Source organism: Odocoileus virginianus, chromosome 13 (genome assembly GCF_023699985.2).
Source record: "Odocoileus virginianus isolate 20LAN1187 ecotype Illinois chromosome 13, Ovbor_1.2, whole genome shotgun sequence".
In the NCBI taxonomy this organism is placed as follows: Eukaryota; Metazoa; Chordata; class Mammalia; order Artiodactyla; family Cervidae; genus Odocoileus; species Odocoileus virginianus.
Window position 1 is genome coordinate 58,883,920 of NC_069686.1, and position 26,391 is coordinate 58,910,310.

General features: G+C 48.3%; 1 protein-coding gene and 1 long non-coding RNA gene across 2 annotated transcripts; one reads left to right on the forward strand and one right to left on the reverse strand.

Annotated features, from left to right (window-relative positions):
• Positions 1-4,081: 4,081 nt before the first annotated feature.
• LOC139038079 (uncharacterized) lies at positions 4,082-9,040 on the reverse strand. The gene is made up of 2 exons (XR_011491018.1): positions 8,954-9,040; positions 4,082-4,766 (listed from the first exon to the last, which is right to left on the reverse strand). It is a non-coding gene; the product is annotated as an uncharacterized lncRNA (long non-coding RNA).
• LOC110130832 (5-hydroxytryptamine receptor 5B-like) lies at positions 8,567-24,894 on the forward strand. Its single transcript, XM_020883047.2, has 2 exons — positions 8,567-9,715; positions 22,869-24,894. The coding sequence occupies exons 1-2, from the start codon at positions 8,789-8,791 to the stop codon at positions 23,199-23,201; spliced, it is 1,260 nt and encodes a 419-aa protein (XP_020738706.2). The 5' UTR covers positions 8,567-8,788; the 3' UTR covers positions 23,202-24,894.
• The last annotated feature ends 1,497 nt before the right edge of the window (positions 24,895-26,391 follow it).

Genomic DNA, 26,391 nt, shown 5'->3' on the forward strand with positions numbered 1-26,391 from the left:
TGAGGGGTTGAGGCTGGGACTCCAGACTGGTGCGAACTCCTCGTGGGCCCCCACTTGGAGGGACCTTATCACCTACAATAGGGTGATTTGGAACAGCCATATCCAATGCTCAGTGCTGTCTTCTGTGTGATTCTTGGGGAACTAAGCCAGGGGACCACGCCAATGTTGAGGAACTTTCTCTGGGAAGATATAGGAAGGGAAACTAGTAGGACTAACACTTCTGTGGTGGAGCAGGACATTTGAGATGGGGCATGCTGGCCAGAGAGACAAGTCTGAATCACCCAAGTCAGTGGTTCTCAGCTGCAGTGGTTTTGGTCCCCAGGGAACGTCTGGAGACATTTGTGGTTGGCACACTTGGGGAGATTCTTCTAGCATCTAGTGGGTGGAGGTCAAAGATGCTGCTAAATATCCTATAACAACTGGCCCCACCCCCAACAGCAAAGAATGATCTAACCCAACAGGTCAACAGTGTTCCGGTTGAGGAACTCTGGCTTAGACGGAGGTAGTGAATGCACTTGGATGTTCATATGCAAATATAATGCAAACTGAGTCTTTAATAATGCAAAAGAAAAGGTTGTCTGGCAAAAAATAACACAATGAAACGTGTCTGTTGAGGATCTAGCATGTGTCAGGTTTTGTCATGTGTTTTGGGGTTCCAGAGGCCAACAGGACAAACTTCTTGTCCTTGTGGAATTTTTAGTTGGGAAAAGAGACCCCTAAGAATCGTTTATTTCAGATCCTAATTATGCTATTAGCTCTTGTGAATTAACTCTTTGAATTCTCCCCATAACCCCGTGAAATATGTGCTCCTATAATAACCCAGTTATTAAGACACTGAGGCCTATGGAGGCAAGTACCTTGTCCAGGGTCCCACTGCTGACAGTGAGTCCCAATCTTTATAGCCTTTAAAATTGTTTTTATCATCAAATAGGCTTTAGCGCTTCACTAGCTATGTGATTTTGGTGGCTTAATTTATCTTGCTGCTTCTTTTACGTGTAGAATGGAGATAGTGAAAGCACCACAGAAGGCTGCCAAGAAAAGTAAATGTGCTGATCGATAGAAAGCGCTTGCACACACTGAAGGTTAATAAGTTGTGTAAGGAAAGCAGAGAGGGAAGAGCTGAAAACCTGCTTTAGACCCATGGCCCCCAAAAGTGTGGTGATGGGATCAGCAAGAGCATCTGGGAGCTTTTTAGAAATGCAAACTCCTGGAACTTCCTGGTAGTCCAGGGGATAACCATGCTCCCAGTGCCAGGGGCCGGGGTTCGATCCCTGGTCTGGGAACTAAGGTCCCATATAGAGCAACTATTGAGCCCTCACACAACTTGAGAAGCCTGTGCTTCAATGAAGACTCAGAACAGCCAAAATAAATAATTTGAAAAAAATTATTTTTTAATTTAAAAATTGCAAACTCTTGCCCCCAGATCAGGCCTCACTCTGGGACTGGGCCCTAGCATCCAGGTTCAACAAGATCTGTGGGTAACTCTGATGCAGGCTGAAGTTCAAGAACTCATGTATGAGACCCTTCTGAGGGCAGCGGTGTTTGGGCTGTGAAACGGGGAGTGCTTCTTCACCCAGTCCTAACTTCCTCCCCAACTACAAACTGGTTTTTTTTTCCCCCCAGTTTTTTTGAAACTCTATATTTCCTCCCTCTCTTTTGCTATTTCTTCACTTTTGCTTGGCTTCTTAATTGATCCCTTCTCTTCACCATGTATGCCCAGGTATCTTCCTTGATACCCTTCCATACCCTCAACTGCTCTCCACCTGTTACCAAGTGTAAGATCACTCTGCTCCCGAAAGATAAGTCAATGAATCTGAGCAAGGTGTTGGGGTCAGGAAAGGGCTTTATCTAGGAACCAGCTGACCCATGGATGGAGAAGATGGAAGGCTAGCACCTCAAAATAACCATTTTTTTCCAGGCCTGCTTGCCAGGTTCTTTCATGGATCAGGCATGGGAGGGAGAGGTGAAGAAAACAAAGTTAAAAAAACTATTCAGTCCGTGCAAATGTTCCCTAGAATGGCAAACCTCAGGCAGAGGAATGTTTTAGTTTCACTTCCTTTTTTAAAAAAATTTATTTATTTTAATTGGAGGCTAATTACTTCACATTATTGTATTGGTTTTGCCATACATTGACATGAATCCACCACGGGTGTTCCTTACAGTCCTTTGCCGGTGGGCTGCTCAGGTGGGCTGCACAGATTATCTCCCTTTATTATGTATGTATGTACGTAGGCTGTGATGTATGCTTACAAAAGTGGCAGGACGGAGGTTAAAGTCACAGAAGCAGATCCAGCATAAATTCAAAATTAACCCTTCCAGCTTACACACCTTCAGTGAGTTAGTTCTTGACTCTCTCATCTCTTCCCTCGCTCATTCATTCACGCATGCATACATGCTCACTGAGCCATGGGAACAAGGGCAAGGAGACCCCAGCCATATCCTCAGGAACCCTGCTGCCTTCCAGGGAGAGGCAGAAACACGTCCTGTCCCAGGACTGCCTCCGGGTCCAGCCCGAGCAAGGGCACTGTTGAGGCTGGGGGTGAGGCAGAGGTGGGGACCAGGGCCAGCTTCTCCAAGGAGGTGACACTTAACTAGGTCTGAGGGTTGATGAACTGACGAAATGAACAGATAGGAAAAGAGCCTGATAAAATAATGTTAAAAACCATCTGGAGAGCACAAAGGCAATAATATAAAAGAACAAAAGCTTTTTTAATAAAAGCAGAAGAAGGTCATTGCGGCAGATGTCTGGAATCACTAAAGCATAGACTCATGTGGTTAAAGATGATGGAATGTTCTACCTCTGTTTGCTTTAAAAGCAAAACCTGACAGACCAGAAGGGAATGAACTGCAGGCACTTGGAGATCCTTCTCTGCCGGTCCCTTTGTTTTGTTTTTGTTCTTTTGTCTCCAAGCCTCTGCTCACCCCTCTTCCTCAGATGGCTGTGCCCCTCCCTCCTCCTCCTCCTCCTCCCCCCTCCCTCCTCCACCTCCCTCGTCCCTCCTCCCCCTCCCTCCTCCTCCCCCCTCCCTCCTCCTCCTCCCTCGTCCCTCCTCCCCCTCTCTCTCCCTCCTCCACCTCCCTCCTCCACCTCCCTCCTCCCTCCTCCTCCACCTCCCTCCTCCTCCCCCCTCCCTCCTCCACCTCCCTCCTCCACCTCCCTCCTCCCTCCACCTCCACCTCCCTCCTCCTCCCCCCTCCCTCCTCCTCCTCCCTTGTCCCTCCTCCCCCTCTCTCTCCCTCCTCCACCTCCCTCCTCCACCTCCCTCCTCCCTCCTCCTCCACCTCCCTCCTCCTCCCCCCTCCCTCCTCCTCCTCCCTTGTCCCTCCTCCCCCTCTCTCTCCCTCCTCCACCTCCCTCCTCCACCTCCCTCCTCCCTCCTCCTCCACCTCCCTCCTCCTCCTCCCTCCTCCCTCCTCCCTCCTCCGTCCTCCTCCTCCTCCCTCCTCCCTCCTCCTCCTCCTCCTCCCTCCTCCCCCCTCCTCCTTCCTCCTCCCTCCTCCTCCTCCACCTCCCTCAGGCAAAGTCCTCCTGCCTTTTAGTGTCCAGGTCAAAAGCTGCCAAGCTCTCTGCTCCTTCTCACTGGAGGTGACTCCTCCCCAGCAGTAAAACCAGATACCTTTGTTTCTACTTCTAATCAGCTGTTGGCACATTCTGCTGCATTCTAGTCCCATCACAGATAGATTTTGTTCTGTGTTGGATGAAAAGTCTTCAGGGTCAGAACAACATCTCATCTGCCTCTGAAGCTCCCAATGTTTTGCCCCCAACAGTCAGGACTGGGCTTTGCTGCACAGAATCACACATGGCCCAGGGATGAGAAGGCAGATCACCATTTCCTGCTGGGACACACACAACAACGACTCCAGAGAAATCAAAAGGTTAAATTCCTAAATCTATCCATAAACTTTAGTAACAGAAATAAAAGGCAGGAAAGTAACATCATTACAAAGTAAATTAAGAACATCGGTGGAGATAAAATCAATAGGTCCTATCATATGAAAGAAAAAAAGTTACTCAACAAAATGTAATAAAATTATAAATGCAAAGAAAGGAATGACAGAGAAAAAAATATATGACAACAAGAAGGATGAAAATCTGCTCTTTAATTACACTGAAATTGATCAACAGCCATAAGATCAGTATCCAGATTCTGATATAAAGTAGTTAAAAGGGGATGAACAGTTTCTACACAAGAATATGTGCATGATAAAAATCACCATGTAGAAAAATGGGTTTTTTTAGCCATTGAAGAAAAGCAAACTAAAACAATTGAAATAAATCATTATACCCCAATTAAACACTTCTTTTTCTAATAAAAAATTGATTTTGGCAGGACTCTAGGTCTTTCTCTTGTTTCTCCAATGCCAGAACTAACACAGCAGTGAATCCATTAAATCTGTCTAGGGTACACTTTGAAAATATGTAAAAAGAGCAATCACACAATCCCTACAGTTCTACTCAGTTACTAAATTTGGGGGGAAAATAATTCAAGGAAATAATCTCAAAAGGGTGAAAGAATTCTGCTAACTATAATTTTTTAAAACAGCTTTGTTTGTCCATTGCTGGCCGCGCTGGGTCTTGGCTGCTCCTCAGGCTTTCCTCTGGCTGCGGCGAGTGGACTCAGGCTGCAGGGTGTAGGCTTCTCAATGCCGCGGCTCCTCGCGTTGCAGCGCTCGGGCTCCAGGGCACCGGCTCAGTCCTTGTGGACGGGCTGAGCTGCTCTTCAGCATGTGGGATCTTCCCGGACCAAGGATTGAACCCAAGTCTCCTGCATAGGCAGGCAAATTCTTTTACCACTGAGCCACCGGGGAAGCCCTGCTACTTGTAATTGGAAAATCAGCAAGCCAAAGGCCTGACAAGAACTGGGCAGGGCCGAGGAGTTTACCCTGTTTGCAGGCTAACAAGCCACCATGTAACTTTTTCATAGATGCTGTCACAAGACAGAAGACTCCCAGGCCAAAGGCAGAGGACTTTATTCCTCTGGGCAGAAGCTGCAGCCGGAGCTCCATGTTTATGGGTACTGGCTCTCCACGTTTCCCAAGTCCGTGGGGTTCTAGAAAGGGTCCCAGGCTGGACCCTGCATAGGCAGGGGGTTGGGTTACAGAGAGGAGCACTCAGCTCGGGCACTCCTCAAGTCATAGTAATGGAAGCGAGCTTGGCCCCGGGGAGGGATTCCTTCACCCTGTAAGGTGGCTTGCTGCACATACGACTCTAAGAGATAGCCTGGATAATAACGAATCAGCTCCTGGTAACCTTGGCCTGCCCTACATGAATGTGTAGGGGGCTCGGGGTCCTGGATCACGTCTCCCAACTGTGCTTCAATTTACTCATTCAACATATCCATTCAAATTTATTATCATCTTCTATGTACCTGGCACCAAAATACAGTTGACCCTTGAACAACAGGAGTGTGAACTGCACAGGAACACTTATGCACAGATTTTTTTTTTTTCTGTAAATACCTCTTATAGTACCATTCAACCAAGCAGTTGTTTGAATCAGTGAATGTAGAACTACAGATAGGAGGACTGATTGCAAAGTTATAGGTAGATTTTCCACAGCGCAGCACCCCTAACCCCCAGCTCCAGGGTCATCTGTAGATGTTCAGGATACAGTGGTGAATATATTTCCTGCCTAAGAAGAGCTTGGGCTTCCCGTGTGGCTCAGATAGTAAAGAATCCGCCTGCAATGCAGGAGCCCAGGGTTCTATCCCTGAGTCAGGAAGACCCCCTGGAGAAGGGAATGGCAACCCACTCCACTATTCTTGCCTGGTGAATTCCATGGGCAGAGGAGCCTGGTGGGCTACAGTCAATGGGGTGGGAAAGAGCTGGACATCACTGAGCAACTAACACATGCTTTCACTTTTCTTTCAAAAAGAGCTTTCATAGTAGGGAGGCAGATATCAAAAAGGAATTAAATAACCTGATTTCCATGAACTGTTGTGAAGACAGATAAAGCAGAAGAGTGGGACAGAGCTGCCTTTCGATAGAGTGATAGATTGTAGATCCGATGATCAGGGATGGTCTGAGATGGTAACACTGGGCCAGAGGCCAGAAGGAAATAAGCAAATGAGCCACATGACTACCTGAGGGAAGAGCATCCCAGGGACCAGCACACCCACACCCCATAGCACTGGGAATGGGATGTGCTTGTACTTTCAAGAATAAGAGCCAGGGGGCTGGAGGGTGGTGAGCAGGGGAGAGTAGTCAGAGATGAGAGGAGGAAAGCCCAAGAGATAATATAGTTTTGTAATGGGGACAATATAGTTTTTTAACATGACAAGCAGACTTATCACATGGAACAATTTATATAAAAGAATTCAATAGGGTGGGAGGTGGGAAAGAGGTCCAAGAGGGATGGAACATATGTATACCTATGGTTGATCGTGTTAATGTGTGGCAGAAACAACACAATATTGTAATTATCCTTCAATTAAATAATTTTTAAGTAAAAAAAGAGTTCAATAAAAACCATCAAATTGAACCCCCAGTCCAGTGTATGGAGGGCTGCTGGGTATCAAGGACAGATGGGTGAGGGGATCAGAAGAGCTGAGTCCTGCTCCCACCATCAGTTAACAGGCAACAAACCTCTCGCTGTTTCTCCATCTGCAAGTGGGTAAGATCAAGTGAAATAAAAGGTGTGAATGTACTGTGTGGTTACAAATATTTGAGAGAGTACCACTGGAAAAACACAAGCTTCATCAAAAGGTCACAAGAGGATGGAATTTAAGCTTTGAAATAGAAATTTAAAATAGTAGCAGCAGTCATCATTTATTGAACTCTTAGTAAACTACTAAACTATAGCTTTATAATAATCTCATGACAGTTATAATTAGCCTCATTTTTAAAATGAGAAAACAGTCTCAGAAAGCTTAAGTTACTCAAGTCTCTGACTTAATACATGGAACAACATAAAAAAACATAACTATGAAGAGTATATATAGCAACATGAAAAATATTAAGAGAAATCTGCAAGATAAAAAATTGATTTTAGGCATGCAACATGTATGTGGATATATGCAAAGAACAGAAAACAAAAGCATGCCCTGCATCTGACTGAGGCTAGATGAATACTTTTACATTTTTGATAATTTTTGCTCTTGTTAGAATGTTTGCCGAATAAAAGAGGGAGAAAATTCTTGTGAAACTATTTCAAAGACTAGTCCCCATTTTTTTCCCTTAAAGGATAGTCTTTGTCATGTCAATTTTCTCAACGCCATCCCAAATCCAGCTTTTTCCACTTTTCCTGCAAACCCTGCTCCTCGGCACTTACACCTGCTCGTCCACCTCCAGGTAGCTTGACCTCAGCTACTCACACTCTGGCCAGGTCCCGTCCTCCACGTATCTCTGTGCAACACTGAAGTGCCTGCCTAACAATTCAGTAAGCCTAGGGGCTGCTCCCACCACAGCGTCCCCCTCTTTGTGATCTCTGAACAGTTCATCAATTTCCCTTACTTTTATCAACCACTTGACCATTATGCCTGAAAGTCCAAGTATTTTTACTCTGACTCCTTTGCCTGGAGTCAGCAAGAGCAGTCCCATGCAGGATGCAGAGCATCCCAGTCTGTGAATGGCTAAGAAAGGGAGAGCAAGGACATTCTCTCTTGTCCTTGATCCCCAAAGATTTCTCCAGATGCCAGGGGTGGGATGCTCAGAGGACCAGGGAAGAACCCCCATCACCTACTGCAGCTTAGGGCATTTTTCCACAGAAAGCCCCTTCTGCGGACCCTGCTCAGCCTGAGACTCGGTGTTAATAAGAAACCAAGCTGCCCTGGCAAGAGATGGGGCAGTTTGGCCTCTGTGTCCTTTACGTTTCTACTCTACTCCCAGAAACAGGCTGGAAGGCAGCTGTAAGTTTGCATTATGATTGAACTATTTTTTAAAATGTAAGAGACTGAAAACGGGGGAGGCAGGGCGGGTTAGGGGAATTTCACTTCCCATTGGTTTCCACCTTTGTCCAGGGGTCAACAAAATAGAACTCCATCCTCACCCTGGATGTGAAGAACTGGAAGACGTGCCCCAGGATCAGGAACTTTGGCAACTGCAAAGGGAGCGCGGGGTGGAATGGAAGCCAGTAAGGTTGGGTTGGAGACTGGGAGGAGGACACGCCCTTCTCAGGGCCTCGGCCAAAACGCGTAGAAGCCGAGTTCTCTCTGAGAGCCAGAGAGAGAACTTCTCAAGGCAGCACGAATCCTCAGAGGGGCAGAAGGGTAGTAAGGGAAGCCGCAGGCAGGATGGAGCCGGGTCGAGGAGCTTCCTGTTGAGCATCCCTAACACCTGAGTCCCCTAGTTCACACATACTTAGGATGGAGATCGAGGAAAGCAGAACCTCTCGGTCCCGGACAGGGCCGGTCCCTCTGTTTCCAGATGTCAAACCGTACCTCAGGCGAGTCCCGGGGATCCGGCTACGGAATTCCTAGGCGATTGTGAACCTTCTTCGGAGACTCCCGCGTTAGGGTTCTCTCCGCGCAGAGGGGAGAGGGAGACCCACGGGACAGCCTGAAGGCCCTGCGCAGTCGGCTGGTTCCCTAGACCACGCCGCCCTCGCCCACCCCGGGTGCAGCTCTGCTCAGCGCCGCTGGGCTCGGAGTCGCGGGCCGCTCTCCAAACCCACTCTGCCCGCGGACACCCGCCACGCCCTCGGACTCCCAGCCCTGTGACAGCCCGCTGCCCTGGGAACCGCGAGGAAAGGCAGGAGGGACTGGCGCGGGGCCCACTCTTTTCTCCACTGGAAAAGAGACCCACGAGGACTCAACGGCGAGGCACCAGAGGGGCGGGGAGCTGCGGCCCCATGAGGGACCAGAGTAGGGCAAACTGGACTCCTCTCTGCCCTCCCCATCACGCAAGGCCCCCTTCCACGCCCTTACTCGCCGCGTCCACGCCAAGCCCAGGGCGCGCTTGCGTCCCCGCGGGGGAGCCGGGATCCCGCGCGCCGCGCGCTATGGAAGCAGCTAACCTCTCGGTGGCCTCCACCGGCGTCGCCCTTCGCCTGGGACCCGCAGCCTTCAGCAGCAGCCCACACCCAAGCGGGGTCGTCGGATCGACCCCAGGCGGTGCGGCCCCGCCGGGCCGAGAACCGCCCTTCTCCGTCTTCTCGATGCTGGTGGTGACGCTGCTGGTGCTGCTGATCGCGGCCACGTTCCTGTGGAACCTGCTGGTTCTGGTCACCATCCTGCGCGTCCGCGCCTTTCACCGTGTGCCGCATAACTTGGTGGCCTCGACGGCCGTGTCGGACATGCTAGTGGCCGCGCTGGTAATGCCCCTGAGCCTGGTGAGCGAGCTGTCGGCTGGGCGACGGTGGCTGCTGGGCAGGCGTCTGTGCCACGTGTGGGTCTCCTTCGACGTGATGTGCTGCACCGCCAGCATTTGGAACGTGGCGGCCATCGCCCTGGACCGCTACTGGACTATCACGCGCCACCTGCAGTACACGCTGCGCGCCCGCCGCCGCGCCTCGGTGCTCATGATCGCGCTCACCTGGGCGCTCTCGGCTCTCATCGCCCTCGCACCGCTGCTCTTCGGCTGGGGCGAGGCGTACGACGCTCGACTGCAGCGCTGCCAGGTGAGCCAGGAACCCTCCTACGCCGTCTTCTCCACCTGCGGCGCCTTCTACCTGCCGCTCGGCGTGGTGCTGTTTGTCTACTGGAAGATATATAAGGCGGCCAAGTTTCGCTTCGGTCGCCGCTGCAGGGCTGTGCTGCCCCTGCCCTCCACCGCGCAGGTGAGGCGCGGGTTGGGGAATGGGGGTTTGGGAAAGGGGTCGCCGAGGGACGAGGAAGCCTGGCGAAAGGGAGAGCTGGAGGTGCAAGTCTGCACACTTGGCGCAAGCTTTTCAGGTTGGCCAGCCGGAGCGCACGCGGAGTTTGCCATCTGCGCTGCTGCAGCGCTCGCGGAGGACCTCAGCATCCGCGCCTAGCGCGCACACGAGGGGTTCATGCGTGGATGGCGCGCCGTGGGGAAAGGAGTTCCAGCACCTGCCCACTCGGACTGGAGCTGGCGCGGCCACCACGCGGCTGGGAGGGGCGGCGGGGGCAGTGTTGCTCGGTGGCGTTGAGCTCGCGGCGGATCCACGGCGCCCTCCGTTGCTTTCCCCCCGGAGCTATTGTGTCCGTGGGAGACCTCAGCCGCCAGTTTCCTAGCCCCGGCTAGACCAAGCGTGACGACAGGGGGCTGGAAATTCGTTCTGAGGTTGAACACATTTCTGTGACCATTCGCCCGGTATTTTTGTCTCCACCGCACCCTCATTCACCCCTGCAGTCCCGAGACTATTCACTCCATTGGCCAGCTTCCTGCCAAGGGGAAAGTGAGGATAAAAATGAATCCAAGTATCACTTTTCTTTCACTGTCTCAACCTCAGTGCTATCCTTTAGTGACTTTGAAAAGAGTTAGAAAGCTCAGGACCGTGGGGCAGTTACTTAATCTCTGTTGTTTCCTGCTCTTTAGACTGGTTAATTCCTACGTAATAGGGCTTTTGGCTTACGTGAGATAAAGAATGCAGACACCTGGCACAGTGCCTGGCAAACGTTGGTGGAGGGGTCGCAGAGCTGCCTGCAGCGAGGGGATCCTCAGGACCAGGGCGTTGCCCGGCAATCTACAATGGGCGCCGGAAACGAAGGAATGTGAGGGAGGAACCTGCATTTGGCAGAACTTCTCTCCACTGTCTTTAGAATGGGGGCTTTCTGCCTTTTTTGCTTATTGTTTAGTCTGTAATTCCTGTCAGACTCTTGAGACTCCATGGACAGTAACCCGCCAGGCCCCTCTGTCCATGGGATTCTCCAGGCAAGAATACTGGAGTGGACTGCCTTTTCCTTCTCCAGGGGATCGTCCCCACCCAGGGATCGAACTTGTGCCTCCTGCTTGGCAGGTAGATTCTTTACCCCTGAGCCACCTGGGAAGCCTCTCTGCCTTTTGGTCAGACCCTAAGAGACCTAACTCCCTCCTCACTCTGGAGCTCACTTTGTGGGCTTCAGGCCCTCAGTCCTGGAGAATAATAGGAATTATTGCCTCTTTCCTAATACAATGTATGGACCAGGGGAAGGGGACACGAGGTGGGAAAGAAAGGGGGTCAGTTTTTTTGTTGTTAACTTTGTTTTAATTCTGTAAGTTAACTCAGATGCTTAGGTTATTCAAATGTGTGTATTTTTAAAAGCAGGCATCTCCCGCCCCCCCACACCCTTCATGAAATGGCAGAAGAGTTTTGTAGGATAAAACGGGAATGTCAAGTCTATAATTGGAAAGTGTTGTTAAGAGAGAGCTTTATTCAGAATTAATGATGTCCTTTGAAAGGTCCCTTGGAAATGCCTGGGGTGATTATCCTTTTTCTATCTGATTGCCAAGGCAAGGCAGACTTTTACTAGCTATATCGATCCAGGGTGCACCCAGAGAAATCATGGTGAAATGGATCCCAGAAAGGCTTGCCACGCCTGAGTTTAGTGTTCATTTTTGATAGACCCTATTCAAGCAGCTGATAACAAAGCAGATGTGCCTCGATGATGGGGAGCAGGACAATCAGGATGGTCACTGGTAGGGAGAAAGTTCTCTGGGAGGCAGGGCAGCCTGGTGATTTAGCCACCTGCCAGCAATGAGCTTCTTTCCCATTTTGGGCTGCAAGCTTTCTCCTCTAAGACACAGCATTGGTCTAAGTCATGGCTAAGAGTCTTGAATCGTATGATGCTGAGGTTGTAGATGAGATGGGTTCAAGAACATCCTGCTTCTTCAGGCTCCAGCAAGCCATCACTCAAACTCTTGGGTAATGTTGCCGAGTCAGCAGTTGCAAGCTTGTTGACCACACCCAAACAGAAGTTTTAACTAATGTGCCAGAAATACTCTCTCTGTGCCTTCCCCCACCTGCTTTATAAAAAAATTTAATTGGAGGGTAGTTGCTTTATGATGTTGTGTTGGTTTCTGCTGTATAAGAACGTGAACCAGCCATGAGTATATATAACCCCCTTTCTCCTGAGGCTCCTTTCCACCCCTCTCCTTCCGTCCCACCCTTCTAGGTCATTGCAAGGGCTGGTCTGGGCTCCCTGTGTCACACAGCAGCTTCTCACTAGCTATCTGTTTCACACGTGCTAGTGCATATATGTCAATGCTACTCTCTCTGTTTATCCTCCCCTCTCCTTCCACCCCTGTGTCCACAAGACCATCCTCTACATCTGCATTGCTAGTCTTGCCCTGCAAATAGGTTCATCAGGACCATTTTCTAGATTCCATGTATGTGCATTAACATGTGATACTTGTTTTTCTTTTCCAGACTTATTTCATTCTGTATAACCTGCTTTTCTCTGCATTCCAGGGAAAATGAGTAGAGTTGAGTTTAGGTCCTGCAGAATGTCTTTATTGCTTTCTGTGGGTGATGGGAGCACTTAGGAAGGCAGAAGGCCTCTGGCCATGAGGTTGTGCTCACCCTTCACTGTTTTCAGGGTTCTGTGACTAAGTCCCAACACTAAAATAGAATCAGGCAGGAATCTGCAATCATGCCTGAAGTTTTGAAAGTAGACGTGGAAAGAAATGCTGACTGAGTGAGTTCCCTCTTCCAGGCACAGTACACTTTACCTTCTTCCTCTTATTTAATCCTTAGGCTCCAGACACATTGGCATACAGCGTCTGTTTTTCAGGATAAGCTAAGATACGCTGAGTAACACAGAACCCCCAGACTAACGGTTTAACCCAGTTTCACGCAAAGTTCAGTGTGGGTCTGGTGGCCCCCCTCCCCTGCTCAGCTCTCCTCCAGGCAGTGACTTGTGGATCCAGGCCCCTTGTCATCTTTAAGTTATGCTGTCTTGAACATGTGGTTTCTGAGGTTGTTGTGGAAGAGGAAGTGAGACCTGGAGATAGAGCAGCTTCTACCTGCCTTACCCAGAAGAGCCCCTTCTGGGCACAGTCCATTGGCCAGACATTGTCTGTGAAGACTAGGGGAACCTATGGCTCTTTGGTGAGCATTAACCATCTTTGCCACACAGCTATCATTTTTGTTGTTGTTCAGTCTTTAAGTTGTGTCCATTGAGTTGGGGATGCCATCCAACCATGACAGAGGATGGTCTGTCACCCCCTTCTCCTCCTGCCCTCAATCTTTCCCAGCATCAGGATCTTTTCCAATGAGTTGGCTCTTCACATCAGAGTTGAATTTAGGTCCTGCAGCTTCAGCTTTAGCATCAGTCCTTCCAGTGAATATTCAGGGTTGATTTCCTTTAGGATTGACTGGTTTGATCTCCTTGTAGTCCAAGTGACTCTCAAGGGTCTTCTCTAGCACCACAGTTCAAAAGCATCCATTCTTCAGATGATCCAATTCAGTTCCCATAAAGTGAGTTCATCCATGACACCTCCCAGTTACTGGGTGGAGAAGCTAAAGTCTGTCCTGGATCTATCAATAAAATCACTGTTCTTTTCATCCCTTTTTCATTATGCTGTGCTCTCTGCATAAATTTAATTTCTGAGCACTGTCACAAGTATCTAGAACTTCATGGGAGTGAGACAGTCATATCCCAGTCAAGGTGGGTCATGGGGATGTCAACTAAAAACAACAACAAAAATAACAACCTAAAAGTTGAGAATGTTGGCAGACTTTCTGAGAACTTCATCTGGAAGACAGGTTCTCAGATAGCTCTGAGGTACTCCTTGTGTCATCTTGCTGCAAGCCCATGGGCTGTGGCCTACCAGACTGCTCTGTTCATAGGGTTCTCCCGGCAAGAATAGTGGAGTGGGTCGCCATTTCCTTCTCCAGGTATCTTCCTGACACAAGGATCCAACCTGTGTCTCCTGTGTCTTCTGCATTGGCAGGTGGGTGGCAGCCCATCCATAGGGAGTAGGATCTCAAAACTGTGAACTCCTTTGTAGGAGAGTTGAAAAACAAGTGAATACAGAGGCACCACCAGCTTCTCTCAGGAGTGGGAGTTAATTCCCATCTGCATCCTTTTTTTCCCACCTCATAGATGGGACATCATGATATAGTATATTCTGCTGTCCCCAATGCATCCCCCATGGGGTATAATTGTTTCCTACTATGCTATACTCTTTACTGCTTAGAAGAGGAAAAAAGCAAAGTCAATAGAGATTGTTTGGTTGGTTTTTAAAATGCAACATCAAACATTTTGTTCATTTTAATTGTTTGTCTGATAACTGTGCCTGATACCAGGGCATGCTTATTTATTAGGCATAGTGGGTACACCACCGAGAGCCGCAATACTTTTCGGGGCCCATGGAAATTGTTTAATTTCTTTTAGAGGGAAAGTGACTATAATAGTAATGAATAGGTAATAATGAGTTCAGCCTTGATTATATTAGTCTTTATAATAATATGATCATAAAATATAATTTTTAATATTTTTTAATGGAAGAAGGGCCCACAGAGGCATGGATGCCTCAGGCTCAAGAAGGTTATAATGCAGCCTTGGTTGATACCTTCTTTCATTCACTCAATCAATAAACATGTGCTGGGAGACAGTGTGCACATTAGTTAAGAACTTGGGATTTGGAAACAAGGAGACCTGGATTTCAATTCTTTTTGTGCCACTTATTAACTCTCTAGCCAAGTGAGTTCAGCTCCATCTGCCTTTCCCTGTAGGTAAAATAGAAATATTGCTATCTGCCTCTTAACATTCTTGTGAAGAGTAGATGAGATAACAGTGTATATGGAGTAACTAAAATAGTAAACCCTAAATGATGGCCACTGTACTACTTTTGTTACTATTTTTTGCAACTTTTTTTATAAGTTATAAATAACAAGTTATTATTTTATACCTCTTACTGCTGTTGCTCACCATTATAGGTGGATTAGTTATTTCTTAACGATCACCCCTATGTTTAGTGTCTTCAAACAACAAGCATGTATGAACTCAGTTTCTGTGGGTCTGGCATTGGGAACAGCTTAGCTGGGTGTTCTGGTCCAAGGTCTTTTGTGGCTGTAGCTGTGGCTCACGGCTGTTAGTGGAGGGCTCTACAGGGCTGCCTGAGTGTCATCCCCGATACAGTGGCCGGCTTCCCCCATTCTGAGAGTGAGGCAAGGGGGAAACTGCAGTGCCTTTTATGAGCTGTCTCAGAAGCCACGTTTCATCACTTCCCCTAAAATCTATCATTAGGAGTGAGCCACTAACTCCACTCCTCCCTCAAGGGAAGGCGAATTAGGCTTCGCTTTGGGGAGATGAGTGAAAGAACCTGTGAATGTATTTTAAAATCACCCCAAAAGGCCACGAGGATGGTGTTCAAGGTTATTGGACTTGTACTGACCTGCACATCAGACAACATGGGAGCCTCTGAGGTTTCGTAGGAGTGGTCTCTGCTCTCCAGGGGTTCACGCTGCTGCTGCTGCCGCTAAGTCGCTTCAGTCGTGTCCGACTCCGTGCGACCCCATAGACAGCAGCCCACCAGGCTCCCCTGTCCCCGGGATTCTCCAGGCAAGAACACTGGAGTGGGTTGCCGTTTCCTTCTGCAATGCATGAAAATGAAAGTGAAAGCGAAAGTGAAGTCGCTCAGTCGTGTCCAACTCTTAGCGACCCCATGGACTGCAACCTACCAGGCTCCTCCGTCCATGGGATTTTCCAGGCAAGAGTACTGGAGTGGGGTGCCATTGTCTTCTCCAGGGATTCATGTTAGTTAACCACAATTACAGAATTATAAATGTAATAAAGTCTTAAAAAAATCATTTTATTTTTTTGTCTGCGCTAGGTCTTCGTTGCTGCTCGAGGTCTTTCTCTAGTTGTGGTAAGCAGGAGCTACCCTCTAGTTGTGGTGTGAGGTCTTATTGAAGTGGTTATTCTTGCTGTGGACCACAGGCTCTTGGGCACGCAGGCTTCAGTAGTTGTGACTTGCGGACTCTGGAGTTTGGGCTCAGTAACTGTGATGCACGGGCTTAGTTGTCCTGCAGAATGTAGGATCTTCCTGGACCAGGGATTGAACTTGTGTCCCCTGCTTTGGTAGGCAGATTCTTAGCTGCTGGATCACCAGGGAAGTCTGCAATGATGTCTTACAGGTGTTCCGTCCAGAGTACAGTGATCTTGAAAGACTGATAGTATTTGTGAAAGCACTTTGTAACCTGTAAAGGTCAAAATAAATGTATAGTATTGAACTATCGGGTTTGTGACGACTTGGATTTGAATTTTAGGTAATGTCATATTACAAAATATTTGCCTCTCCAAACTAATCCTCCACATTAGATTTGTGTTGTAAGCATACAGTATATAAGCCCTAAGTGACCTAAAAACTATACAGAATGCTTGATGTTTTTGTCACATCTTCAATGTTTAGCTGTCATTTGTTCCACCCCAAAGACTAAGGGACTGTTGGTCTTGTGGACCTAGCCACGTGTGGGACCAGAGTTCAGTCAGAGCTAAGCTCTGGGAAGAGGATGGTGGAAAATCACCACCCTTATTCTGATCCCATCTATTAAAAGAAATATGACTCAAACCACTCCCATGCCAGCATGCAAGACTATTTTAACATAAGAAAAGTAAATTTTATTCATCAAATTGTAAGGTTATTTTAACTTTAGAAAAGTAAAGTTTATTCATCAAATTGTATGGTAATGATACATCTGACTTATCATTTGATTCTTTTAAGACTGATGCCTAATTGTCTGAGAGTGTCCAGAACTACTTGTGTGGACAAAGGAGCATTTTCTCTAGACTTTTTAGAAATACCCCTGGCTTTTCCCCTCTTCCTTGTTCTCTTCCATTGTTACATTCATTCTGCCTCTTCTGCTTCCCTTTCTCTTTTCCCTGGTTGGATTGTTGAGGAAAGTGCAGGGGAGACGAAGGGGGATGGAGACGAAGTATGGTGCAGGGATCAGGTGTCTGCCCCAGTGACCTTGCAACAAGCTACTTCTTAAATCCCTGTAGTTCTCGGAGAAGATTGAGTTTCTCAGTAGAAGAGTGAGATTCAAATTCCATGGTTATTAACCCTTTCATAGGTCACAGAATTCCTTGAAAATTAAAGAAAGCTTTGGGCTGGCTGCTCAGAAAGGCTTGTAGGCGCCTGCTTGCCCAGTGTGCCTAGGGCACTGCCCGAAGCCTGTTTGGAGGGTGATCCTCAGTCTTGCCTCCCACCCACTCTTCAGGAGAATGGAACCCACAGTGCAGTAGGAACTGGGACTCTCCACAGCACCGGCAGTGGTTATCAGGGGAGCCATGGCCCCCTACGCGGCCATGTCAAGACACTGGGGCTGGAGAATGCCTGCGCAAAAGGCAAGACTTTCCCTCTCTCCATTACACCCTCCTTCTATGCCAAGACTCTCTGGCCTGGGAGTCTGGGGACCTCAAGGTAAGAACTCACACAAAGGACCTTCCATTGGCCTCCACTCGTAAAAGAGGATGACTAGATCTGATGATATGAGAACGGAAACAAATGTTGTGTAATTTTAAGTAACACACTTGATTACAGTTTCCCTTCCTCAGTATTAACTCCAGTGAGTTCTTAGCCATCCCAGGGTAATTGAGCACCACCCCCACCAAATTCATATTTTCCAAATGTAATAATAGTAGCGATTGTCCTTTATGTTATGATCATACCCGAGTTTAGCATAACTGTTCTTTTTGGTGTATGTAATTACACTCAAGGGAAATGTAATTTTTTTCAAGCCCAGCAGTGCTCTGCTTTTATTTATTAATCTGTTTTATTTTAATAAGAAAACATCTTTATTTTCTGGTTTCTTTTGCACAAGGGAAGCTGCTGAGAAAATTTCCTGTTGTAGTTTGTTAGACAAGTTAGACATTAGACAGCTTCTGTTTACTTTGAGGGGATATTTTGGTTAGTTTTCTCTTCAAGGTGCCTTTGAGAAGTACAGCTTGGAGCTTGGTTATCTCCGTACAGCACGGGCAGAGAGAATGGCAACCTGGGTGCTCCATCTCCTGACCTGTTGAGCTCTGGATAGAAATGGGGAATTCCAGTTACAATTCGGATTGCCTTCAACCAAAACTGGATGCCTCTCAATGTCCTCCGTCCTCTCCCAGAGGTCTCAGGGCTTGGTTAGTCCCTGGGATTGGCGTGTCCCCACCACCAGCCTTGTGAAGAGCCTCGCTATACTGGATGCCTGACCTGTGTGTCAACACCCAAGCTAGTTGGTTTCAGGAGTGATTAGGAACCATCTTTCTTTTTTCTGCTTTCCTTTTCTAGTTCTTCTTAGGGTGTTCATCTGACAACACTGGCGGTTTACACATGTTTGTGGGTACTCCCGGTGGCAGCTGGATTTTTTTTTTAATTAGAGGGGAGGGAAGGCACATTCCTTTTACTTAGAGGGACTTAACGTTGACATCTCTGAGTTCCTGCTACGTACCACGTCTCACTGTCATCCTCCAGGAAACCCACCATATATGACAGATAAAGATCTTCATCGCTGGAAATGCAAAAATGGGAGCTCAGATTGGAATCCTGCCTAAGCCCTAATTTGCTCTGAGCCTTGGTTTCCTTACTCCTTAGTTACTGGATGCTGTTATAACTGAGTCAGATGGTGTGTGGAACCACATGGCCAAGTAGCAGATGACTGTCAGGAACTCTGAGATTTTCCCCTGCTGGCAAGCTCACAAGTCAGCCTCCCCTAGTTTACTGGACACTGACAAAAGACAGGAGACTTCGGGGTCAGAGTCAAAGGATGTTATCACCCGTGGTTCACAGGCAGCAGGAACTTCATGTGTGCATCTCTTCCCTTCGAAGTCCCTTGCGACTGACATGGAGTGGGCCAGCTGGATTTGCATCACAAATAGTAGGGAAACTCCCAGATTAGGGAACTCAAGTCGATACTGTCCTGGACTGAACAGTATACAAACCTGCCCTTTGCTTTTCGGAAACCCGAATCTTTAATAATGGGTTGCAAGTAAATCTGTCTTCTTTTCTACTGGGAGATACTCTCTCACTCTTGCAAGGCTCTTTGTTATACAAACATCCTTGACAGGCTGGTCTGAAACAAGAGCTGTCAGTGCCTTTGCTGGCAAAATGTGTAGAAACACAAGAGACTTAAAAGAGACTTGTCTCCCCCAAATAACTTTTTATTTAGTGTTTGTTGAGATTTTACTATAGACCATACATTACACTAGGTGATGGGGACGCTTCAGTGGACGGGACACTCGTGTCCCTGCCTTCCTGGAGTGTTGATCGTGACACAATATTCACAATCAGCATGAAGATTCAGAATCTGTGCCTTGGTATCAGAGTGCTTATGAGAATAGTGGGACAGGATATTTGAAATTGGGACTTCATGAAAAGTTCCAGTACATAGTCCCTACATGCACTAGTCCAGTCTAGTGTTATTTGCTTAGTCGTGTCCAACTCTTTGTGACCCCAGAGACTGTAACCTGCCAGGCATTTTTGTCCATGGGATTTTCCAGGCAAGAATACTGGAGTGGTTGCCATTCCGTTCTCCAGGAGATCTTCCTGACTAAATCCGGGTCTCCTGCATTGCAAGCAGTTTCTTTACTGTCTGAGCCTTCAAGGAAGCCCCAGGAGATGATTAATAAATGTCAGCATATATTGTCTGGCTGATTTGGTCCTTAATTAATTTTAGATGGAAAAGCCTCAGATTCTATGGAGATGTTTAGGTGAACTCATCTTTTAGGTCATGTCTCACAGTGGCAGAGAGAAGCCAAATAGGCCTGGAGCCAGACAGATGGGCAGGCACCTTGGTTCTGCTTTGCCCTGCTCATGTGACCTTGCTTGTAGCATCTGACATCTCCAAACATCTGTGTACTCAGAGCACCTGTCCTGTTACAGCAGGACAGAAGGTGGCAGGTGCTACTGGTTCTGCACCTTCAACAGTCAGTATTTTAACCTTCAGATGAGTGGATTCTAAGAGTCTGAGGCCTTTTAAGCCAGAATGGTCAGTTTTACAACAGGCGTAGAGAGGATTGTCAGGGCTTCTGCGGTGATTCAGACGGTAAAGAATCTGCCTGCAATGCGGGAGATCTGGGGTTCAGTCCTTGGGTCAGGAAGATCCCCTGGAGAAGGAAATGGCAACCCACTCCAGTACTCTTGCCTGGAGAATTCCATGGACAGAGGAGCCTGGCGGGCTACAGTTCATAGGATCATAAAGAGTTGGAAAGAACCGAGTGAGTGCCACTGCTAGAGAGCATTGTCAGGGCAAAGAGGCTGAGGAGACACCCAACCAAAGAGGAAAGATGGAGAAGCCCAGGGCTGGCCCCAGAGCTGACTGCTGGAGCCCCTAGACAGTTCCCAGGAAGCCAGAGACATTCATTCTGAAGGCATCCCAAGCATAAACGTGATCCTAAAATAGGTTCTGTGTTTTCTCCACCGTCAAATGGAGATAATCGCCTGAAGGTTTGGCAGGAGGACGGATCAGAGTTAGTCATTACAAGTGTCTGTTTTACAGTGGCTTTTCTGGAATTTTTCTTTGTGTCTTTTGGTTTTCTATTTCTTCGGATGAAAAAAGGCATGCTTGTCCATCTTATAGCAAACCAAGGTCTGACCTCACTGACTTGTTGACTTGGAGGCTGTTCTGGAAAGGTTCCATTGTCTGTCCTGTCCCTCTGCACAGGATGCAGCAGGCTCAGGTGACAGGCTGTGAACACAGGCTCCACGTTGGCGGAGCAAAGCGGGGCTCTGCTGGATGCTGCAGTGGTGGACGCTGATGTGTTTTAAACCTAATTAGTGGATTTGCCTTTTCTGTTTCTCTTCCCCCAGGATCCGTCTGAAGTGAATTGACCCCATGTGTTTACTTTGTAGCATGACAAGGATTTGGAATTGTGTTAAGGGAGGAAGGAATTCAAGAGCCTGGGAGGTCATTGAGGTCAGCAGAAAAAATCTTTTCAAAAGTGCCCTTTAATGAGCTGAATGGGAGGAATACAAACAAACCACCCACCGCCACGCCTCTCCTGCCCTGATAATATTGTTTCCTGCAAACAATACACTGCTAATATCCATAGGGGATTTTAGGATGTCACGTTTTCTTCCTCAGACTTCCATTATTGGATGCTGGTCATCCATCATGTGAGAATTGGTCAGTGTCACCTCTTCTAAAGGGGAGAAATGAGCTTCAGCTCCTACCTGCCTGGGGTGGACCAGAAACCTTGGGATGGCTCATTAAAGAGGGGGTGCCCGCTGGTCTGTGCAGGGTGCGTGTTTGCGGAGCCAGGACTGTGTAAGGGGCAGAGGGGTGGGGGGAGGGACGTGCTGTTGGTCTCTCCTGGAGTCACCTGCCTTTTCCTTCTCTCTCTTGAGTGGCAGGCGGGAGGAGGCTGGGTTTACACTCAGAAAGGAAAGGACTCAACTTTGTCCATGTCACCATGATTATTTCAGGATGACTTAGTGATTTTCCAAATAAATAGAGTGTTGGGAGGAAGTAGCAGAGACGGAGAATTTGAAGGTAGAGCTTAGCGTGAGGAGCCGCAGGGTTGCAGAGATCAGACCTCCTGGGTGCCTTCTAAGCTCCATCCTGCGCCAGGTGAGAGGAACCCGGGCTCCTCCCTTGGTGCCTGGAGGCCGGGTGGATCTCCTGATGGCTGCTGCCAGCTGCGTCTGGGAGAGAAACGAGCTGCGGTCCTTGCCTGGGAGCCTCTTGCCTCTGTGTCTTCTCTAGCATCGTGGCTGGTAGCATTCTGGAAAGGAAGAGACACGCAGGTGAGGAGCATGTGGTTGAAACGATCAGTCAACGTGGCATCTGTTTCCTAGGCTCTGACTGGGCGCCAGGTGGTGCCGCCAGGCAGGTGCTATACCAGGAAAGCCCAGCCTGCTGTGGTTCAGCTTGGGCCAGAGGGGCACCTCATGTGACACCCGTGATCGCACACACGGCTACAAAGGAGGGGAACGTGGTACCAGAGCCCAGAGAGACGTGACTGAGTTTAAGGGGGAAACGGGGCTGCTCTGAGCGGCTGGTGGCCTTTAAGCTGAGACTCAAGAGGCAGATAGGAAGTGGCCAAAGGCTGGGGGTGAGAGGGTGGAGAGCAGCCAGAGGCTCCTTAAATGGTAGCTAATTATCACCACAAGGTCACTTACACTTGGCTTATTTTAAGCTAGGCAATACAAAATTATCTCCTAATTTAAAGTGAATCCACTTCACACAGTAATCATATAATTTCTTGCAATATTGATGTCTACAGGCGACCTGCCTCTCTGGCTGTGAACTTTGTGAGGGGCAGGCCTGGGTCTGTTCCATTCAGGGTCCGGGTCCCAGCCCCACCCCGTCCATGAGTACTGAGTTGTGAGTGTCTGTGGCAGGGGCTTGTGCTGGGCACCCACACACATTCCCAGTGCTCATTCACGATTGCCTTGTGGCGGGGAGGGGGCTTGGTCACCCGGCTTCATACAAGAAAATGGCATGGCCAGTGGGGCTGGAGCTCAAGCCAGGGTCTGACACCAAGGCATGTGTTCTTAAGTGCCTCCCCCGCCCCTCTTTGTAGATCATATTATTATTTGATTGGGGTTCCCTGGTGGTTCAGATGGTAAAGAATTATTTGTTCTAATATCTGACATTGCGGGGACCACCACCACTCTCAGTCCCTGAAGAACCTTCAGGACATATTTTAACCTATGGTTTCAAGAACTTTTTCACCTAGCGTTAATGTTTGGTGGTGGATTATGGCATCAGGTGGGCTTCCCTGATGGCTCAGGGGTTAAGAATATATCTACAATGCAGGAGACACAGGAGATGCCTGTTTGATCCCTGGGTCAGGAAGATACCCTGGGGGAAGAAATGGCAACCCACTCCAGTATTCTTGCCTGGAAAATGCCATGAACAGAGGAGCCGGGCGGTCTACAGTCCTTAGGGTCACAAGGAGTACTACACGACTGAGCACACGCATGTGATGATGATGGATCAGTGCATCTCGTATGGGGCTGGAGGGGAGGGGCTGGCCAAGGTTGGATGTATTGTATGTCACTGTATTGCCCAGCCTCATGCATTTTATCTTTGAATTATGCATTTCCTCTGTTCCCAGGGAAAGGAGGCCCCTCAGGAGGCTGAGATGGTGTGCACAGCCCACCGCCCCGCGGCGGCCTTTCCGCCGAGCAGAGCCTCGTGGCAGGAGCAGAAGGAGAAGCGGGCGGCCGTGATGGTGGGCATCCTCATCGGCGTGTTCGTGCTGTGCTGGACCCCCTTCTTCCTGGCCGAGCTCATCGGCCCCCTCTGCGCCTGCAGCCTGCCCCCCGTCTGGAAAAGCGTGTTCCTGTGGCTAGGCTACTCCAACTCCTTCTTCAATCCCCTGATTTACACGGCGTTTAACAAGAACTACAACAGTGCCTTCAAGAGCCTTTTCACGAAGCAGAGATAAAGCCAGGGCTTGGAGAGGGGAGGGAACTGGACTTTCTCCCCTTCATTTGTGATGTGGGCCAGAGCCGTCCCACCGCTGAGTATCAATGACAGTTGGGAACCATAGCACTTGGGCCTGGACTGCAGGAGCAGCGAAGCCAAAGGCCCTCCAGAAAGACAGAAGGCGGGTGGCAAGCGTGCAGCCTTGCCCTGTCACCGAGTGATGCAGGCATTGCTAATCGATCTCAGCACATCTTCCCACCGAGCTGGAACTCAGCCTCAGGATCCTTTCTGGACAGTGCATTCGGCAGTTATTGCTAATTGGCCAGAATTCATGTGGCGCTAGTGGTAAAGAAGCTGGCCAATGCAGGAGATGTAACAGACATGGGTTCAGTCCCTGTGTCGGGAAGATCCCCTGGAGGGAGGCGTGACAACCCACTCTGGCATTCTTGCCTGGAGAATCCCATGGACAGAAGAGCCTGGCGGGCTACAGTTCATAGGGTTTCAAAGAGATGGACACGACTGAAGCGACTAAGCACGCAGTGTACCAGAGTGGAAGCCGATTTGCTCTTCCTTTGTCTCCTTACCATATTCTCAGCACAGGGCCCAGTGACCTGCTTGGTGGCAGAACGGGTACCTGGACTCAAGTCTGCCTGAATCTTACCATGGGAAAATGAAGGGACACAACCGAAATCTGACTGGACCCCACATTTCAATGTTGGTTTGCGTTTGGTACCATGAGACCCACACATGGTGTAGTGGTTCCACTTGTATTTTTCTGCTTGGATTCCAGCAAGGGGCCCTAGAGGGAGAGCCTAGGGGCGGTTTGGAGGAGGGGGCAATGATATTTTCAGGCTTACTCTCACTGTTGGATAGATACTTTATCATTGTGTTCATTTGGCCTGGGCCTTGACTTAATGTAAGATCATTATGGAAGCATCCCAGGCAGAGGGAATCATTTACAGTGAGTACTTCTCAAAAGCAAGTTGTCTGCTGACTAATTTGATGGCAACTTCTGTTGGACCTTTCAGACTTCAACTTTTTCTTTACTTAGGCCTTCCCTGACTACTCACTGTAATTACAAAATGCTCAATTTCTGAGACAGATCAGTTCAGTTCAGTCGCTCAGTCATGTCCGACTCTTTGCGACCCCATGAACTGCAGCACGCCAGGCCTCCCTATTCATCACCAACTGCCGGAGTCTCCCCAAACCCTTGTCCACTGAGTCGGTGATGCCATCCAACCATCTCATCCTCTGTCGTCCCCTTCCACTCCTGCCCTCAATCTTTCCCAGCATCAGGGTCTTTTTGAATGAGTCAGCTCTTTGCATCAGGTGGTCAAAGTATTGGAGTTTCAGCTTCAACATCAGTGCTACCAATGAACACCCAGGACTGCTCTCCTTTCGGATGGACTGGTTGGATCTTCTTGCAGTCCAAGGGACTCTCAAGAGTCTTCTCCAACACCACAGTTCAAAAGCATCAATTCTTCTGCATTCAGCTTTCTTTATAGTCCAACTCTCACATCCATACATGACCACTGGAAAAACCATAGCCTTGACTAGATGGACCTTTGTTGACAAAGTAATGTCTCTGCTTTTTAATATGCTGTCTAGGTTGCTCATAACTTTCCTTCCAAGGAGTGTCTTTTAATTTCATGGCTGCAGTCACCATCTGCAGTGATTTTGGAGCCCAGAAAAATAAAGTCAGCTACTGTTTCCACTGTTTCCTCATCTATTTGCCATGAAGTGATGGGACCGGATGCCATGATCTTGGTTTTCTGAATGTTGAGCTTTAAGTCAACTTTTTCACCCTTCTCTTTCACTTTCATCAAGAGGCTCTTTAGTTCTTCACTTTCTGCCATAAGGGTGGTGTCATCTGCATATTTGAGGTTATTGAGACAGATCAGTTGATGATTAACTTTATGTAAGGATGTACTTATAATTCCTTTTATTTATTTTTGAACTTTTTATTTTGTATTGAGGTATATGGCTATACCCTAATAAAAACAGTTCAAAAACTATTAATGTTTTGATTTAGTGTCAGGTAAAGGGACGCAGCCATACATATCCATGTATCCATATGTAATTCCTTTTAATACAGAGTATCAGAAATAGAAATCTATTGACAAAATATCAGATTTATGATAAATATTGCAGGAACTTCCTTAAGCCTAGTCTCTGTTCTGCCTCAAATCTCTCTGCCTGTAGGACATGAGGGAGACAAGGCCAGGAGGCTGTAACTGGAATTAATCTCGTCAGGATTTATTTGCTGATTAAGTTATCACTAAAGGGTCTTCATGTCCAAATCCAGTTCCACAAAGTTCCAGGCCTATAGGGTGGATGTGGCTAACCTAGCAGTTTTTTTTTTTTTTAAAATAAATTTTGTCCTGCATAAAGCATGCTATTTTTCTCCCCTTTATCATGGCCTTCACGTTTCTTCAGGCACGTCTGAGGGGAATCTGGATCCTGTCACAACTGTTGTCCTCTGTGGGCATCTCTTCCATGTGTGGGTACCATCCTAGGAGCCTTCTCTTTGGCCCCTGACCTGCTCTCTCCACACTGAAGCTGGATGGTACAGAGGAGTGTCTTTTAAACTCCAGGTCAAGTTGCCATGAAATCAGTTGGTTCTGATTCAGTCAGCTATGTTCTCAATATCTGCACACAATCATTGCAGAATCTGACAAATGTATAGCAACAAGCCTCCTCTGCTGAGGTGTCTGTGAGTCGCTGGGATTTCACTGGTTCAGGTTGGGCTCTTCTGGGCTCAGCTTCAAGCTGCAGGTTGGTCCTCGTCTGCTCCATGAGTGTCTGAACCTCCTCTGGCCAGCAGGATAAGTTCTTCTCCAGAGAGGCTACAAGAGGGTGACTCCAATACACAGCATGTTCTCAAACCTTTGCTCCTGTCAAGGCTGCTAACAACCCAAGACCAGGCCCAGCCTGAAGTCAAGGGGTGAGGAAGCCCATTCCACCTGCCAGGGTGCCATGACTAGGATGTCTGCTCTGGGGAGTGAGACTGTAGTATGGAAAAGGTATGCATTGTCTCTGAAAACTTTTGTCCCAGGTGTGCTTCATCTAGATTATCAGTCATTGCTTAACTGGGCTTCCTGCCACTACCCCTGCCTGCCCTGCGGCCTGTAGGCAGCATACCACCAGAGGCATCTTCGCTGAGATCTTGTCAAAACCCTCCCATGGTTCCCCACATAGGTCCCCTTCCC